The following is a 20,126-nucleotide window of genomic DNA, read 5'->3' on the forward strand; positions in this document are numbered from 1 at the left end:
ATAGTAATGTTTATTATAAAGCATTTTTCTTCAAAGAAGTGTTAGTTGTCCAACACGGAGACAGGCGATATACAATAGGTCAGAAACACTTGTAATTTAATTCAAGCAGTATTGGATATCGCCGTAGCGCGAAGAATTGCTCGTATGAAGGCAGTGGGCGAGACACAGCGCTCGTGCACCCGATGGCTATATGGGCCGAAGGTTCTCGAATAGAGACCAAAATCTAGTAATCGTGACGAATCCGTCAGCTTGTCAAGCAACCACATTATCAATACTTTATTTATTATTTCTTAAACCATTATATACCATTACATAAACTCACAATAATTAGGTTATACAATAGTAAACATATATCATCATCCTTTATAAATAAAATATTAATTAGACTGCATTAAATATTTTAGTGATAAATATAATTTATATCATAAAACTTAATATTGACCGTCCGTTCATCTAGTAAACATATTTAAGCGAGTATATTCTTTATAAACAAATATGTATTTTGCAACACCATGCATGGACCACCATTATCTGGTTTTCGAAAACACGAGACCCGCGCGAGCGTGATTTACGGCCGCCATTTTGAATACCGTTATATTAATTATAATTTATACATCCTACATGAATAAATTACACGCGCTTTAAACATTAAATTTGTTTTGCAACAAAGCATCTAACTGTGCTTTTAAATTTTTTTGTTTTATTTTAATAACATTATAATAATAACAAAATTAGAAATAAAGCTGCCATAGATATTTTTAAATTTTACTTCACTTATCGTAGACATAATTGAACGCTCTATAAAAGTAAAATAACCTTTAAATATGACCACAAAGTTTTACTGGTAACACCCTCGAACTGTTTTCCGCCTGGTCAAAGCAGGGGGGATCACTGGTTATAGCTGGTCAACCATGGTAAAAATAAGAAAATCTAACTAACCAGCAGGGTGCGCAGAGCCGTCCTGAGCTGACTTAGAGTAAGAGAGACCTGAGACGCAGGAGTAAGAGAATGACCTGTACTTTAATAGTCACTTACTTCGTCCCCTTGACCTCTGGATAGAGGATACCTAAATGGGGTGCAAAGTAACAGCGAGCTTTTCCTTTCATAATGCGACAATTTTCTCCCATGATTGAATTTCCTTGTTTATATGTATATATATTTGTTTTGGTTTGTTTGTATGTATAGGTGTACATCCTAAACTGTTCTCTCCTTCAAGTCTCATCTGCATCCAAAGGTAGTCTGGTAGAGATCGCCTCGGGCGATAAGACCGCATCTCTTACCATATGAATTTTCTTTAACCTTTTTTTCCTCTTTTGTGTTAGGTGTAAAAAAAGCATTAATAAATAAATTGAAACTTCCACAATGATGGTAGAACATTGTGAAAATTTCAATTCGTACAAGTCCATTATTATGTGAATGACAATTTGATCTATGTAAATATACTGTAATTAAAGTGATAGCAAATGGTTTTCAATCTATAACATTACACTGCATTGAGGTGGTCATATGACATTTGATGGTACCCCTGAAAAAGGCGTCCATATCAACTTGAAAAAACTATTTCCATGTACGAATAAAAAAAACATCTTTTCCTGTGTAATTCACTTTTATTTTCGTCCAAAAAATTATTTTAAACTGTAACACATACTTTGCCAAAGTAACTGTGTGAAATAAAACATTGATGAAAATTTTTTATATATTTTTAGCTAAAAAAATAATTTTAAATTTTGTCAGCCAATACATCTTGTTAATTCAGTTTTAGTTTAATTATTTCTTATTTAAATTTCCCTGAATTATATTTCGTCCAATTATACTTGTATCCTAATCTTTGGTATATCTTGTATCTTCATACCTATATCCTTGAGCATTTATATTTCGTCTTAAATCTCCACTTTCTGTTTTACCTATGCTTCTATGATTTTGTTTACTTCTGTGATATTCTTCTATTGTACTTCCTAAGTCAGAATTATCACGATACTGGTTCTTACTTATTGACCGTCTAATATTCTTCTCATGTTTGTCTTCATATCTTTTGGAAGATTCACCTCTTTCCCTCTCTGATCTCTCGTCAATTTCTGTCTTAATATGAATGTTAGTTCCTCTTTTATTTTTAGAGTAGGTAGATGATGAAACACCTTCTATTCCGTAACGTAACTCTCTTTCTTGACTTTCACTTCTTTCTCTTTTAATAGGTATGTCTGTCCATTCATTACTATCTCTCGCCTGCTTATGTGAATGTTTGTACATATTTTGATATTCGTGTCGATCTTTTCTTTGGGAGTAGCTGCTATTTGATGTTCTATCTCTTTCTGTTTTAATAGCTATCTCTTCTTCATCATTTCTTTGATAATAAGATTTATAATAACCACTTCTCTCACTGCTGTAACTTGAACTTTCATCAGAGTGTTCGGATTTTTCCACTTTTATTGGGACAAAGGGAAAATTATGACTACTTATACCTTGCCTTGTATTATAATATTGTTCACCTGTCTCTCTTTCATAGTCTTCATCAATTCTTTCTACTTTAATAGCGCGATGAGATCCTTCTTTCTTCTTACACTTATCAACTGTATGATAATCGTTATTTTGTGATGATCTATGTCTTTTTTCTTCCTTTTCAATTTCATATCTCCTCCTTTTATTAGAACTATCTGCTCTATATCTTGAATGTGTCGATGAATCATAGTAATTGCTATAATTCCGTCTCTTTCTGTCTTCTTCTCCATAAACTTCTCTGTTCTTATGCCTGCGATCTGAATATGTGTCTTTTCTAATGGACTCACTCTCTGAAGTTTCAACACTTTCTCTATCTCTATTTCTTTTGTGATATTTCACTCCTGTTTCTCTTTCTCTAGATTCATATTCATATCTAAAGTCTTTTGATTTCTTATAATCATTCAACCCTGTATTTCCATTTGACTTATATCTCAATGAATTGTGACCTTCGCTTCGTTCCTGTAATTCTCTGAAATTTCCTCTGGAATAATCTATCCTATTATCTCTGTCTCTCTGTCTGTTATAATCATTTTCTATATGTTTATCATCAGCTTTTCGCTCATTATGTCGTGTATGACTGGTGGACCCATAAATATCTTCCATTCCTCTATCGGAGACATGTTTTCTCTCTCTATCCTTTGAAATTATCGAGCCAGCATGAGATCCACTTTCTTTAGATTGTATTGCATCGGTATAAAGATCCATCTATAAAAAAATAATCATTCTTATAAGTTGGTCAACATAAAACATGTTATAAATTATCTTAAATGTTTCTAATAGAATCCAGTGTTATTACATAGGGGCCCATTTTTAGACGACCTCAATGACCTTCAAAATTAGTTTATGTTCATCATCAACAACTAAGAAACAGGTTTCTTCCACAAGAGGAATATTGACCAGTTTTTAAAATAAAAATAGGCAGCGTAATGTTCGGACCTGGGTGGTGATGACGTCACGCAGCACGTCCGAGTAGTTACGAGTCTTGGCGGCCACGCGGTACTTGGGACGGCGGCGCTTCATGTCGCGGAGTTCCGCGAGGATCTCAGCCCGAGACTTTTCTTTCGTCATGTTGCCACAGTCACGGCTGTAATATTAATAAAATTATTCGATTTAAAAAAAGATAATTAAATAATTTGCCATTCACTAGGTAGGTGGAGCACTGGTAGCCCAGTGATAGAGAACTGTGGTTTGTGATTTTAGGTTACAGGTTCGATTCCAGGGTTAGTCTTATAAATAATTCACAATGTGCATTAATTATCTAGGATGCCGCTAGTCACAAACAAGTTTCTAGATATTTCTCCCATAGATATCTTCGGGGAAGGCCTATTCCTTGCTTGCCTTGCAGTGGTGGTCTATGGGCTGAGACGACAAGTGAAGATAGATTCTGGCTTACACAATCTCAAAAAATTAATCAGTTATACATATGGTATTTACATGAATACTAAGGATAAAACATATAAATGTATATAATATAATAAATATACTGATATTTATAAATATACATATGTTATTAGACCTTTATAACAATTCCTCCGCCAATGGGTCTTGAACTTTTGTAAACATATACCGGTTTACTGACTCCCTAATGCTGAGGGAATGTCCATTAAAAGCAGAATGCTTTGGACAAGAAAAAATTTTTATAGGAGTCATTTGATGAACTTTGAAGATTTATTTCAGTAACTAGTAGCACAGAGAATAAAATTACAAGATAGTTGTCAACAGGCTGACAATGGCTTGTCTTCATTTCCTGTGCCAACCTTATTAGACAATGAATGTCTAGACTTTTATATGCAGAACTAACCACCAACATTTAGTAAATGGAGAGGTAGTGCAAGATTTACCTGGGCAATGCTAGATCAGCCAGGTCGTGACACGAGGGTACTGCTTGCACCACTGCATCGTGTATAGCGCGTCGCTCGTCCGCTGTGAAGGTGGACTGCAAGCGCTCCAGGGTCCATGGCTGCGTGATTAAACTCCTGTTCCCTTTCGCCCATTGAAGAAATTATTCAAACATTCATTTATGTATTTCGCAATAATTCACATGTAATGACATTTATTTACATTTGTTAACATAGCAACATTAAGTTAGTTGAGCTGTCAATAACAAATTTATGTTGTATTTTAATTACCAAATATTAAACAAGAATGCGAAATGCGCTTTTGAATCGTTAATCATATTAACACTATAAGCCGTAAGTTACCACCAGCTCGGAATACTGAATTGTTGAGAAGACCCGGCCAGAAACTCATCATTTGCTCTTTTAAATGGATATAATCGATATTTTTTCATTTGTACATTACAATATAACCCATGTAAATAATTCAAAAAAGTAAGTTCACAATCTAATCAACTAAATCTTGAATGCTATATTCGGATTTATTTAATAAATTAGCTAAACTAAAAAATACTTTTTATTTTAAATATAAAACTAATACCTTCCCTGTCTAACATACCTCATGAAAATTTTTTATATAAGCATACACCAATACCCATGAAGGATCTTTAACTTTTTTAATTTTTATTTCTTGTATAAAATACGAGACATAAAAGTGTATATTAGTAATGGTCTCAAATTTACAGCCTCATGGCTTGACTATGAATAAATACGCAAAAACATTAAAGTCTGAATCTTGGGCAAAACATAGGTTTGCACAATACAGCCTGTCAATATTAAGGCAATACATTCTATGAAACGTTCACACTTAAACAATAGTTCCCTATAATTTTTGTCATAGGAATGTGAAGAATAACTCTTAACATCAATTAGTTAGTGATATATATAAATATAAAGAAATAAATCTAAATTAAAAAATATATAAAAACAAAAACATTAAAAACATTGATGTTAACAGTTAACAGTGTCAACTAACTAGAAAAAGCTTGCCATATAAGCAAGACAGGATATGACTTCCCATATTATTTTATATAAAGGATACAAATTAGGCACGCAACAATTTGCAGTGTTGTAGAAATACCAAAATAACAACTGAAAATGGAAAAGTCATTATGTAGTCATTTTCGAGTTATATAAGATATAATTTCTAGAATTTCCATTTGGACCAGGTGTTAAATATATATATACCTTTCTTAAATGTTGGATCGTGGCTGGATGCTTCATTTATAATTTTCTCAATGTCTTGAATATCTGGAAGTAGAAATTATGTTTTTAATATTTTTATCATAAAGACAGCTTAACACATTCTACGCCATGTGTGGTGTTTGCGACCCCTGCTCCAATTTCCGTTCAGGTCATTTCCAATTCTCATTGAAAAACAAATGATTCTTACAAAATGTATTGTATGGTTGAATATAGATAACTTCACATCACATACACACATATGTAATGTATATTCAAATTTATAACTTTTTTCTGCTAGTTATAGCTTTACAGTATTGTAAAAGTGTAAGGGATATGTCTTAAACAACTTTTTTAATTTTTAAAGTGGGTCTTACACACCCACCTGGCTTGAATTCATAATCTTCAAAAATTGCCATAGTACGGAATATGTTAACAGGTATATATCTCTGATAACAATTACAGTTTGTTGTATGTAAGTTTTACTGTTAGCCAATTTGGTTGTGTGCAACTTCATGAGAATTAAGCTTGCAGAAATAGGAGGTCCGTGAGCTAAAATTTTACTCTGGTGGATCATATCTAAGTTAAAAATTACATTTGCATAAAGAGGAACTATACCCCTGTTGGTATACTATTAGTTGGCAAAGTTGTATAAAGCAAAATCTACTCTACAGTTAGCAGTGACATGGGCATCTTCTGACAACCCTACCTTGAACATGAGTAAGGTGAGGATGCAGCCGCCGGTGTCTTGAGTATTAATGTGAAGTGTGTATGGTGCATCGCACCCCATGAAGACACAATGGTAGGTATAGTGTTATGGTATCATACCAAAGTTTGAATTCTGGTTAAAGAATAAAAATTCTAGCTTGACACAATGAGCCTCTTAAAGGTTACACAAGATAATTTTTAAAAGACATCAAATGAATCCCCTGCTTTATGTATAACACTTGCCTGTGAAGACGCCTAGGATTACTAATAATGGAAGCATTGTTGGAATTTCATTAGCAGCTTCTCACAGCGCTATTACTCAGAGCAGTTGTAATGTAAGCATCAACCTAGGCCGCAGAATCCTTTACTATGCAGTTTAGGACTAGTTGAAGTAAAGAGCTATACAAAACTTCTGCCAACTGGATATGCCAGGTGGCTTGAAGGTTCAAGCCTTCCTTTATGATCATAATGAAATGAGGTATTATGCTGTCACTCCATGGAGGGTACACTCATAGAATTAAGAGCTCGGCCTCCGAATCCAGAGACAAATAATTTAGCAGACCAAAGTCAGGTTGCTCAGGGAGTCTTTGGGCCAAATTTAACAAGTACACTAGTAAAGTAAAAGATAAAGAAAAACTTACGTAATTTGACGAGTGTGTTTGCATTGATATCCGGTGGATCAGGTAACAAAAGATCATCTTTTGCGTACCCCTGTGAGATCAAGAAGCATTGACTTTCATGAGATTTAATCTTCTTTTGCGGTAGTTTATGATTCCTGTCATAACTGCATAAATTTAAGGGTTGAGCCTACAACAGAAATATATTATTTTCTTTAATTATACATAATCATTTCAAACAATTGGCCGATTCCTGCTATTCTCTTAAAGATAAGGTTATTTAAATAGCAGAATCTTTGCAAGGACGGTATTAATAAAACTAATAACCATTATAAGAACGTCAAATATCTCCACGGTCCAAACAGCGCATGAGGTTTTTTTGGTACTATCCGTTGAACTTAAAATTACACTAATTTACAATTATTATTTATATTTATAATATCTCCACGAAAGAAATAATTATATGATCACAATAATTTTCCTAAGAAACATTTCATACAAACCTGTAACAGAGTTTTTCTATCCCATTGAAGGTTTTGTAAGATCATTGTTACGTTTTTATCAACTTCTTCGACATAGCTGTGCAATTGGTCCAATTGCTTTAGTCTTGTTTCCATTTTTATAATTTTCGCACAAAAGTTAAAAGGTATGTAAAGAATTAATTTATTAGAACTTAATAAACAAATTTTCTTTCCACAGATGTCATAGCTACATTCGTTGTGGTCGAACATTATTATAAATATAGATTAAAAAGTAACTTTAATGTATACAGTAAAAACTTTTATTATAAAATTAATTGGCTATGATTTGTTCGATTAAAAACATATTATTTCTTAAAAAATCATTTAAACAATGAAAAATATTTCGTTTGCTAAAATCAATAAGTGTTAAGAGATACAAAATCTGAAAACGCCATTAACAAATAGCCTCAATTGATTTTAAAGCTTCGTTTAACTGAAAACTAATGAATAAGAAACTAGCGTGTGAAATAAAAAAAAAACCCTATGCTAAGCTCATGGCACCTGATATCTTATGTTATAATAGTTATATCTAGTCGGTTGACAAAAGGAAGAATGTACTTGCATTTTTAATATCTTTAGTTCCTACGCCGCGCTGTAGGAACCCTTTATGATATTATTCCCGCAAATATATGAGTAATAGGAGACATCTCTACTCCTAAATTTCTCTGAACCTAAAAGAGAACTATTCCGAGTCGCAGGTGGGTATTACGCTGCCCCACTTAAATTGTAAGAAATCAGAATCCTATGCTGTCTTCTACTCCGGTATTTTCAAAATTTCAGTAAGTTATTGGCAATCACTTTTGACCAGAGTCTTACTTTTTCACATCGATAGGGATAAACTTGCCTTCTTATATATGAAATATTTGAAATAGATATATATCTAGCTACATAATTTAACCTGTGCAGTGTGTAATAGGTTCACTTAAATTTTACTTTCCATTTGAATATTTTAGTTCTGTGATAACCTTCGTGAGGTACCTAATACGGAACAATCCTTAGCATTATTATTTAATATTTTTTTTAGAAATGTACAACTGTTGAAATAAAAGAGCAGTTTCTCAATAATTCAGCTTATATCAAATATATAAATTCTTTAATTTAATTAATGTATTTATTTAAATGTATAAATAAAATAGAAACATCGTCAGATATAAAATATATAAATATAATAGTAATCATGACTTAGTAAGAGTAATTAAATTCATATAAAAACGAGTTCGTACATTTTATTAAAAATGAGCAAGTGTTGAGTTATTGGTTGGCTCTTTTCTGCAGAACAGCGTTCCAAACCGGTAATATTTTACATAAGGACTAACTACGCTGATTTTTCTTAATGTGGAATTAATGGACTATTAATTTATTGTCAACGAAAGTACGTGTTAAGATCTACTTAAATAATGACTCTTTGAATTTAAATAAATGTTACAAATATTAATAGGAATTACCGAAAAAAGTAGCTCAATTATCATAGTGCATAAATCTGTACTACATTTTATGATACTGGCAATCAGTTGGGGTTTGACAGTTCTTTCATCTCTACATCTCCAATAATTGAGCAGTAATTTTTTAATCTGTTTTTCTCTGCAAGACGTGTGCTTTTAAAGAACCGAAAATTATATGAATGTTTGCAGAAAATGGCAGATTCCGAGGTAAATTACAGTCAAATTCATTAAGGAAGGGGATACAATAATTGGAACCATATGTAACTTCAATTCCTTTTACAGGGATTGAGAAAATTGAAGGATATACCGTTTAAAATTCAAACCGCAAGTTTGAAAGGAAGACGAGAAGTAATTAAAGAAATTCAGGATGTTTTATCAACACCAGGTGATAATTTAAATCATAAATTACATGTACATATACATACATACTTCGCAGGAGCGATGTGAAGTTATTTATTAATAAGTTGTCTATCGCCTAGATTTATTGATCCGATTGCCCGGTGTTTACAGGTAACTACACATACTAAGGTGAACTTAGCTCCAGATTGTAAAATATAATTGGAACACTGTGTAAATCACTTACAGCTCTAGTAGACTGTGGTCTGACCAAAGAAATATACACCAAATGTCAACATCTGAAATTTCACCTGTTACACCCTACTCTATTTACATATTTAAAAATATTGATTCTTTATACATTTTTAAGGTTTTAGGCTTCTAAAATTTCTTGTCATTTGTAAATAAAGAAATAAGACCAATTATTGGAAGAAAATATTACATTTTAGGATTCATTTACTTTTATGACATTCCAAACTAGCAAGATATGTAAAATGTATAATATTTTGCAATTATAGCTGATAAATTTGGATGACAGTTGACAAATAAACTGACACTTAATTTTCAATTTGGTTTTATCTTATTATTTTATATAATATCTTGGCAGATTTAATAATTAGCAATGATTTTTAAATAGACCTAACCTTAGTTGATTCCTCTATAATAATCTTAGGGTCACTATGTCTAATGCTGACAACTAGAAATATGTTTACAAGCAGTAAATTAAGGTGATGAAATTGCATGTTTAGCAGTTTATATGCTGCCCATTTATATTGTTGTGTGAGGGTTTCATTGTTCCTTATTTAAGAATCGTAAATTCAACTTATAATATATAACTTAAAGTAATAAATCTATTTAAATATGCTAGGTAATAACATCTGGCAATAAAAAAATTGTCACAAGTCACTTATAAATAATATAAGAGTGGTGCTGTGCTCTAATTTTTTTTTACATGCCTAAGTGCCTTTACTGGTTTAATTATTTTTAATGTACACTAAACATAGGTCTGTCTTAGTAAGTTTATAGAAGCTTAAATGTTAATGGAGTCATACAATGAAAGCATATAAATGGGAATGTTAGGAAAATATTTTTTTTATTTGAATCTGCAATCAGCTATCCTGTAATAATCGGATTTGATCCTTTCCCACTCTTTTAATAAATGTAATGTATTGCATCAATCAATTAAGTGTCTATAGACTTTAATCCTTTCAGGACCATAAAGTTACGGTACCTTATTTAATCAATTTAGCTAGATGTAATGAATTAATAGGCATCCTAAAAACATAATTTATACAAAAAATTCAAAAACGTTTTACATTTTTTTTGGAAATTTATGGGACAAATATGTCCCTATGGTCGCTAAGGGTTACTTTCTACTAACATCTAAATTTTGGTTTTCTTATTGATAAGTCTGTTTTGTTGTAAATAATGTACATTTGTTACGTAGTGTACTTTTTTTTACTTGTGTATGAATAATATAAATATAATATGGCAAGTTATTTGTGGTACTCGGCGAAACAATTCCTGTTGTTAGATGATTGGTTACTGATTAGATGGATTGTTTTTTTGAGATGTTGATGGTTCAGGTGATTCTTGCCGTTGAAGAGTCGTCGTTTCTTCCACCTCGACATCAAATACCCCTTGGTCATCATCCTGTACTCGAAGTCTTTGGTCTTCGTCATCAAGCACTAAGTCATCTTCCTCATCGCTATTGTCACCCACAAAAATTTGAAGAATTTTATTTTTTCGAAGTTCAAAAACTTCACGTCCCTTACGAAATATATTTTGCGAAAAATATCAATAAGAAAATGATAGCATTTTGGTATATCACCAAGCCAAAAGTTAAGAAATTCCGTATAAAAAGTATCCCTTTACGCCGACAGGGACATCCGTGTCCCATAATCTTTATAATGATTTATCACAGAAAACAACATAAACACATTACTACTGAATATTTAGAATAACAATTTACTTACCAGGTAATGATAATTTGACACTGTAAAAATTTGAAAAGCACTTTTACAATATCAATTATTTATTCCAAACAGCAGATCATTCGCGCCAAAAGAACTCTAACGTTCCGGTGACGATAGACAATAAACGGTGTTAGTTATCATGTATTTCCAGTAAAAAATCATAAAAAGGTACTTTCCGAAATGTTAAAACAAAAAAATAATTTACAATGGTTACGTAAATATTTAATTAATCCATGATTTTTGCTTGGGACACCGGCATCCCCGTGGTCGTGAAAGGGTTAATTATCTTGGTAGATCACCTACAAAGTTGTGTGGGTGCTTGGTTGGCTGTTTGCAATGTTTGGGTTAAACATTCTTTATATCTCTGTTAGATTTTAATACTGTCTTTCACCGTGGCCATGCTAATCTAAAACTTCAGAATTTTTTATACTCCAAGATTGCTGAAAAGATTCCTTTGATAGATATAGATATATGATATATTATGATTATAATTAAATGCCCAAAATAACTATTGGAAGGTCATATTTCTGAGTAGGCTTGATTGTAGTCTTATAGACTAGTAGCAAGTTATTCAGGGTCTGGAGGTCTGAAATTTCTCTTAGACTAGCATTTGTTGATTGACAATTTTTCTTCTCCAATTTGCACTGGTACAAGTTCTTATACCATTCTTGATTTGAATCTGTTGTCACTTTGAATCTACCTTAGCAACTTTAGCAATTGCAGGACAACTTATATCTTCTCTAAAGATTGCTATCATTATGAAAGCAGTCTCAGATAGTTTATTTGTCATTATGGCTCCGTTATTGGGGACAACTCACACATTCCCCTGCCTTGGGTATGCAAGGACAAGTATTCAAATAATTTATTCACTCAATAATTTCATTTCTTCTCTCTTCTTTCGTCCTTTTCAATTTCTCTCATTTTTTTTTCTTTTTCCCCTAACATAATCTTTCATACATTTTTGTTCCATTATTGTTCACATATTACAGTATTTTTAATTCTTAGACTTCTCTTTAAGAGTAAGCTGTCTGCAAGAATCTCAACGCCAGGGATAACAGATGATGTTGATAGGGTTAGTTCTAACTCAGGCTTTGGGGGAATCTAACTTAGAGTCACAGAGTCTCAAAATCGATTCAACGAAAAACACTTTTCATCAGAAATAGTCCCAAAATCAGCTGTTAGTAGGTACAGCATGTATATTGTAAAATAAAAGGGTTTAATATAGTTTTAAAATATAAGTATCTGAATGATGAAACTTATTTTACTTATTATTTTACTTTTATTTAACACACTGATTTAGAATATCTAGCAAAACCAATTATAAACAATCACAGTATACAATATTTTAAATCTACTCCCACCAGGACAATTATGAACTAAAGTTATGTATGTCATTAGACTTGTACATTCTAAAAGTAAAAGTAAATTTTATTGAAGTTTCTAGTACTTTTTTAAAGTGTGATATTGTATGTACTTCGGTGTGAATGAGACAAAGGGTACCTATTGTTTGATTCTTGGCAGCCCAAGGATATTAAACTAAACAAAGTATGATTTATCTAAAGTTGGTGAAATCTAAAGACAGCGTGGGTTATTTCGTGGTCCATCCGTCTCTGTCTTCTTCTCTGTCATCCTTTCTTCCATTAACTGTATCTCATGAAGTATAATTGTCTCCAGGTGTAAATGAAGCAGCGATAAGGTTCATTTGCCGAGCGCTGACATTAACACTGCACCGTTACCGCGACTCAACTTCACAGTTCTACATAAAGAGTCTTCTGGTATACCTCACTGCTAATCATCGGGAATATACACTGCGCGCATTCCTGCCACTGTTGCTGGAGATATCAGAGACATTGAGGAATACGGCTGCATCGTAAGTGAATTTAAATTTCAAAAATAACATTTTTTGTGCTGCTTCTTTTCTTGGCAAGTGATGTTACAGTTTCTGTCACCAGGGCATTAATCATATCGGAGTCATTCATGACAGCCCTAGCTTAATTGATTCATATTAATGAAAGTCATATTATTGAAAGTCTTGTTAATTAAACACAGCATTAAAATTAGACACAACATTAGAATGTAAAATATCACAAAATGAATAAATGAAAAATGTTATAAAACCCAGATCTGTGATATTTGAGGAATGAGGTGCAGGAAGCGAGGTGATGAATCAACAGAAATAAGTATCAAAAAGAATGAAGAGAAGAATGATGATGGAAAAGATGGAAGACCAAAGATGTTCAGATCAATTCACCCAGCATTATAGTATAGTATATTAAAAGTTTTTTGTTGTCAAGTTGCTATCCTAGCATTCCACTTCTCTTTGCAGGAAAAAATCTTTCTCTATATTTCTCTGCTGAGTATATAAATATAGTCAGAGTTCGGTCAGAATTTGAAGCATTCTTTTCAAGAATAAAATTTGCAAAGATATTATAAATTTTTTCAATAATTTTTCATTGCAATAATTTTTTTAAGAAAAAGTACCAGTCAAAGTGGTCTCTTTGCACTACGCTGGTCGACTGTGCTGACGGAGGGCTCTCTGAAAAATGTTGAAGAGGATGGAGTCGACTACAATTCCTTGGTTCTCGCACAAGCAAATCTGCTCGCAGCCGTCACTGCATTTGGAAACAAGCAGAAAAATGAAAAGGCCTTCTCTGTGGTATGTTATTTATGATCTTATTAATTTAAAATTTATTAAAAATCAATAAGTAAATTCAGTAGATACCAATGAGAATAAATATTTGGTATATAGCAGTATTTTACTAACTTTTTTGGTCCTATACTTCTCCTTAGCCTTTCTAAAATTCTTACGCCTCCCTATATAACATACATAACTTTTAAATTAAAACGAAATGGTTAAACTCATTTCGAAGTCCACCTTAGAATTGCTCTCCTTAACAATCAAATTGCCCCGCTTTGGGGCGAGGGTCCTACGTTGGGAAACACTGGTCTATAGCTATACATAGGTATCTAGCAACATTATTATAATGGATAAATTATTTCTATATTAAAAAAATTAATAAAAATAAACCATAGTCACCAGGCTCATTCTCAAGCAGCCCTTGTGGCCTAAAGGCTCTCAAGTGTTGAACACAAGCGGTAGACCGACGTGGTCAGATCCCCACTACACATACACAGACATAATTAAGGTCGCGGGAACTTATTGTCTGCCCTAAGATATAATTGAATGAATGTATGAATGAAATAATATATCTTTTAAAAGATGCAATTAAATTTAAGAAGCTTTATATTTGCAACTCTACTTGCATCGAAAAGCATAGTTTAATTTTGTAACAAACTTTACAAATAAAAAGAATAATTTTACCTTTAATGATCAAATAATTATTTTTCAGTTACATACATCATGGCAAACAATTGGCAGAGAGAAAGTATCTAAGTGGTTAGATGTGCTAACAGCACTGCCTACTGACTCTGGTCCCCAGGTTTCTGTATTATTCTCAGCGCTTTGCAAGCATACCCGACAAACAGGACATGAAGATCTGGTTCTAAAACACAAGGTAAGATGTTCGCTAATCAAAGTCTCTGCCAATAACTGCTGTAAACATTATATTTATTTATCTCTACCTAAATTCATACATAATACAAAGTAATTTAAAAATTCATATCATCATGCAAATATGATTTATAAAGAGGCCGGGTACTGAAATATAGGTTTTTGTATTAGAAACATAAAAAGATATTTATTACCAAAAGTGCTACCAACAACGGCTTGCTAACTATCAAAAACTGGTAGCTGCCCAAATTCTTACATGGGCAAATTGTGCCAAATGCCTAAAGAGGCATGACATCTTAAAGCTGCATGAACAAGATGTAGTTCTATGAAAAGAGAGTGGATTTACTGGAAACCACTCCTATCCTGACATACTCCACACAAAACATATGCTTATAGTCACCAGACTGACCTTATTAGATAAGCGCAGAGACTAAAAAACATTACATTAGTCAGATACGTTAATCTGTCTAAATATAATATTGTTAATGGAATATAAAATAATTTTAATTGTACAGGGTAAAATGTTGGAAAGCTTCACAAAGAACCTTATTAGCGTGAAAAGCCGACCAAATTCAAACTACATCACAGCATGCGCAGACCTCTTGCATTTGCTGAATAAAAACGATGTGCAGGAGACTTTATTGCCGGCCTTACAAAAAGCCATGCTTCGCAGCCCGGAGATAATCATTCAAGCAGTTGGAGAAGTTTTCGCTAATCTCAAATTATGTGTCGATGGAATTGCTGTTGACATTGGCAAGAGTTTAATAGGTAAGTGCATGAACACAAATATGATTAAGCACAAACTTGATATAACTTGCACACTTGGTGCACTCCTTAAGTAGGTATCCTTAATCTGAGAAGAATGTACTTAAACAGAGAAACACCATGTACCTGATACATACCATCTCATCAGGCAAAGCTTCGGTACAGATGTAGGTTAGAGGACGCTCACCATCCACGAGGTTTAGAGGCTACAGATCGAGGCGGTCATCCCTGTCCGTCGAACCGCAGACACCATCGGGCTATGTAACAGTGTTTATAATGCGGTGGTAGCCATATCATGTCACACAAACTTGGGCGAAGATGCGATTGCAGGGTTCATCGATATTGAACCACATAGATACTGGCATAGAACCTGATGATGACAATATAGAGTAGGGGTGAGGAAGTAGTCGCAAAACCAAACTATAACAAAGATTGTTAGGTCGTAGTGAACAAACAAACGCGACACCATCAAATAGTTAAAATAAAAGACACCAAATTTAAAAATACAAACCTAAATTGAGTAATAATAATTGTATTTTTACAGTAAACCTACATTCAAAGGATCCATGGGCTCGTGTTGAGGCTAACAAAGCTTTAGGTCACTTGGCGCATAGATGCTCTGCCCCTGGCCCGGCTCGCCAGCTGTTGACAAGTGCGTTTGCTGAATATAACGGTGCCAGTGGAAAGCTGACATCGAGCGAAGACAAAATGGCTGTGCTTCAAGTAACTTGGATATTTATTTCTTCTTATTCCATTAAAAATATAATTTCTCTCGACTATGTAGGTATATGCATCAAATAAACAATGATGCGTTGTTCTGAAAACAGATTTATTTTAAAAACTTTAAGCATGGTAGGTAGGTAATAATAATCACACACTAATGTTTTACACCATTAACCTACCTGAACAAAGAACGGCTTTACCGACCAGCAACCGGAATTGACGCCATCGTGACACCATTGTAAACAGCGCCATCTATGAAGTGTCACGGGTAAACAGCCACTGCTTTACCGACATTAAATAAGCGGTGTAATACAAAATATATTTATTAAAGAAACTAGTTTATTTACAAATTCATGAGAGAATGGTGAGGTATGTCTCGAAGTTATGACATACTCAAGAGATCTACCTGGTATGTCATCGGCATGGGGCAGCAATAGACCGATCTTCATGGCAATCTTTAATAGAGGCCTATGTCTTTGCTTTATTAGAGTAATATTGAATAAAAGAAAAGAGAGACTATTAGTTGTAGTATAATAAATGTGCATTTATTAGTAAGTAAATATTTGAAAGAGGATATAATGAAAGAAATTGTGAAAGACGTAAGAAGAGAGTGAAAAAACCAAATATACAACGTTTTGCCCAAAAAGTTTCTGTAATAAGATGAGGTCCCTAAATGCAGGATACATTAAAAAAAAACTTTTTAGTGTAATATACTTTCTTATAAACTATATCTGTTTTATTGAATTTGTAATAAAGAAAGAGTATTAAGAATGAGCTTATAAATATTTATTGTAGGGCGTGGGAACACTCAGCGAGTTGGCAGTGTCCGAGGAAGATCTCAAGGTGCTGTTCAACGAGGCTGCGACCCAGATAGCGCGAGTGCTGGAGAGCGAGTCCCACGAACGCACACTCGTGGTCGCGCTTGACGTGCTGCACCACTGGAACCAGAGGCTCCAGGCGCCGCTGCCAGATAAAATATACGAAATATTCAAAGTAAATACCATGATTTTTAGTTCTATTGTTTTTAATAGTATGCCAAAGTTATGACTCCGTCAAGATTCTCACGAAGATAAGATAAAATTGATTTATTCAGTACTGGAACTTTTAACAGAACTCTTATTGATCGATAACTTTTTAGTTTTGACCTTACTCTGATAGTTTAACAACACATTGATACATATACACCTTATCAGATATAGCCTAAATGAAATCAAAATAATCAAGTGACAACACTGCCAAGGATTCTTGTCATTTGAATTTTCATTTATTGAATAATAAGTCTTTTCAGTCAAATTACTTTTAATATGCGTATTGAATTTTGCAAATGGTAGTTCAATAATGTTTTGCGGAATTTATTTAAAAAAAATTAATCTGTTTATAACAAATCAAAAAGAGAATTTTTGCAGTCGAAAATTGGGTACAATCTAAGTAAGAAAAGGACCAATCATCGGAGTGATTTAACGGTTGCAGTTGTGTAATTCGCATTGTTTGCCGCATGCGCATTTATCAGCGGGCTGGCGGACGGTGCATTTCATTGCACGACTACCACTGCATGTGCGGAAGTGGCTAAATATTCTTCCTTTTCTTACTTAGGATGGACTTCCGCAAGGTAACGCCTGATTCCTTTAAATATTGGGTACAATCTGTTTTTCACGAAGCCTTGTGAATACGCTTTGGTCATCCTCTATTTTATTTTAATAATTTTTGTAGTTTTCGTGACGAAATTCACAGCCCTAAGCCGTTAATAGTTCAGATGACTCCCTTTTGCAGAACAAATATATTTTTAACATCTGCACATCTACCCCAAAGCAAAGAAACCGCGTATAATTTAGGTATAAGCGTAAATTAGTAAATAAGGAGAACAGAGAAGATCTATGGTCTTGGTGGAAGATCTATATCAAAATGCATCTGTGTACTGCGCAGAAGAACCAGTCAGCGAAGAACAGTACACCTGCAGTTCGAACCGCGTACGTGTCGCTGGTGTCGCGGGCGGCGCTGCGCGGGGCCTCGAAGGCGCAGGCCGACGCGCTGCGCCCCACGCTGCTCGCCATCTTGGAGCGCGCTGCCAGCCAACCCCTGCAGGTGAGTACACTCATACAAGGGACATACCTAAAGCAGGAACAATCCTGCAATTTGAACTGTAGTAGACTGATTAGATACGTGATAGTGTCATAAAATACAGGATTATTTTTTGTGAAGAGTGGCGGATAGTATGTTTTACATGGTGGCCGAGAATCGAACCTGGGATCTGCTATATCATAGCCGTGAACTGTAACCACTAGGCTATAACTGCTATATGATATCTGTACGAAATATAAATATATAACCATTTTACAATGACGTCGATTAACCCTTGACGGCCCCCAGGTAGAAAAGGTCGTAAACGCCAAATGCCCGCGGTCGTGACGTCATCGCGCGCGCCGTTCTTCACATATAGCAGATGAAAATTAAACTACTGATAAAAAAAATTGTAGAAGAAGACTTTTACTATTAGAGAAATATATAATTTTTATTATCTTGTCACAAAAAAGAGAAAAATCAAAGACATATCACTCGGTCGTGAATTCACGTCTGGGGGTAGTAACAGCTCTTATGCTCGGCCGTGAATTAACGCTCGCGGACGGTGGAGAGTTAAGATTGTTAGTTGATTTTATTAATCTATTTTGATCTCGAAAGTTCCATTTTGAATTGAAAGCAAATGACTCTTTATTTAAATGACTATATCATTGCATGATCTTGGTGCCCGATGGTACTGTATATACATTCTTCTTCATCACTACGTTTCCAAGTCGTGAATTCGCTTCAGAATAATATTTGTCTGCAGCTGCCGGTGGTTAGCGAAGGTATATCAGCGATGTTGGGCCTGATGCTGCTGGACAGTGGGCACGAGCTGCCCGCGAAGGCTTCACTCTGGGGCATGCTGGTGCACCCTGAGAAGCACGTGCTGCTGCACGACCGCGTGCTCGCCGCCGCCTCCGATGACGGTAACTTGGACTTGTTCGTTTTGACGTTGTCATTATATAAGTGCTTATGCAGTTGCGGTGGTTTAACAAGCAGTCTTAAAATCTTGTAACGCAAGTCCTTTAAGAGGTTCAAAGAGGTCAATATTTATACAGTGGCCTTACAATATATTTACGATAATATTTTCTATATCTAAAATAATTACAATGAATTAAAAGATAATAGATATCCATAGTGCATTTACAAGGCACCGTGAAAAACAGATTGTACCAAAATCACGACTGCAAAAATCTTTAATTGATTATAACGGAATTAGATTTTTTAATAAAATTCCACAAAATGTTATTTTATTTGCCAAAATTGCAAAATTAAAAACGCATATTAAAAGTGAATTTACGGAAAAGGTTTATTATTCAATAAATGAATATTTAAATGATTTCATTTAGGCTGCATCTGATAAAGTATATAATAAATCCGTATTGTTAAACAATTAAACATGGGTTGTTATGTAGTTTCTTCCTGCTTTTTCTCTGTAACTATATACTCCTTGCGAAGAAAAGTACAGTCAAAAATAAAATAGATTAAAAAAATAAATAACAAGTTGATGATCAATAAGAGTTCTCATAAGTTTCAATGTTGAATAAATACATTTTATTTTTAAATTTACTTTTACTTTTGCTAGTTGAATAATTTCAATCTATATCTCAAATCTATCGATAAACTAAGAAAGTAAGCATTATAATTATTATTCATAACTTTCTAGAAGTGATATACAAAAAGCAAATAAGTAGATAAATAAAAAGTTAATTACACTGTAATTTAATCTTATTTACAATGTAATTGAGTTGGTGTTTGCAAATGATATGAAAAATATTATGGAAGCACTTAACTATTCCAAAAGTTTAAATTTGAGGTGATCATAACTTAATATGCCTTGTTGGCGATGGTATATGTGAATCCTGTATCACAACCACGCCCACCATCTACTAATGG

The 20,126-nt window shown here is 33.6% G+C and overlaps 2 protein-coding genes across 3 annotated transcripts in view; one reads left to right on the forward strand and one right to left on the reverse strand.

Moving 5' to 3' along the window:
* Positions 1-1,738: 1,738 nt before the first annotated feature.
* Positions 1,739-7,565, reverse strand: LOC137930434 (NKAP family protein-like). Of its 2 annotated transcripts, none has more exons than XM_068773681.1 (6): positions 7,402-7,565; positions 6,923-7,088; positions 5,580-5,642; positions 4,338-4,479; positions 3,433-3,580; positions 1,739-3,201 (listed from the first exon to the last, which is right to left on the reverse strand). In XM_068773681.1, the coding sequence occupies exons 1-6, from the start codon at positions 7,513-7,515 to the stop codon at positions 1,822-1,824; spliced, it is 2,013 nt and encodes a 670-aa protein (XP_068629782.1). In that variant the 5' UTR covers positions 7,516-7,565; the 3' UTR covers positions 1,739-1,821. The 2 variants fall into 2 exon arrangements, with proteins under 2 accessions (XP_068629782.1, XP_068629784.1); XM_068773683.1 differs by lacking the exon at positions 7,402-7,565 and adding an exon at positions 5,434-5,483 and having other exon boundaries at positions 4,338-4,472; positions 6,923-7,013.
* Positions 7,566-8,949: 1,384 nt separating this feature from the next.
* Positions 8,950-20,126, forward strand: part of l(3)80Fj (lethal (3) 80Fj) — a 40,761-nt gene continuing 29,584 nt past the window's right edge. Inside the window, exons 1-10 of the mRNA XM_068774046.1 lie at positions 8,950-9,068; positions 9,144-9,246; positions 12,848-13,043; positions 13,646-13,829; positions 14,524-14,688; positions 15,200-15,452; positions 15,994-16,172; positions 16,968-17,165; positions 18,096-18,254; positions 18,997-19,156. Coding sequence (XP_068630147.1) covers positions 9,054-9,068; positions 9,144-9,246; positions 12,848-13,043; positions 13,646-13,829; positions 14,524-14,688; positions 15,200-15,452; positions 15,994-16,172; positions 16,968-17,165; positions 18,096-18,254; positions 18,997-19,156 — 1,612 coding nt within the window. The 5' untranslated portion in view covers positions 8,950-9,053. The remainder of the gene's footprint in view (positions 9,069-9,143; positions 9,247-12,847; positions 13,044-13,645; positions 13,830-14,523; positions 14,689-15,199; positions 15,453-15,993; positions 16,173-16,967; positions 17,166-18,095; positions 18,255-18,996; positions 19,157-20,126) is intronic.

Source organism: Battus philenor, unplaced genomic scaffold, assembly GCF_028537555.1.
Source record: "Battus philenor isolate CCGP_79_NKW_IND1 unplaced genomic scaffold, ilBatPhil1.0.hap1 SCAF_6, whole genome shotgun sequence".
Taxonomy (NCBI): Eukaryota; Metazoa; Arthropoda; class Insecta; order Lepidoptera; family Papilionidae; genus Battus; species Battus philenor.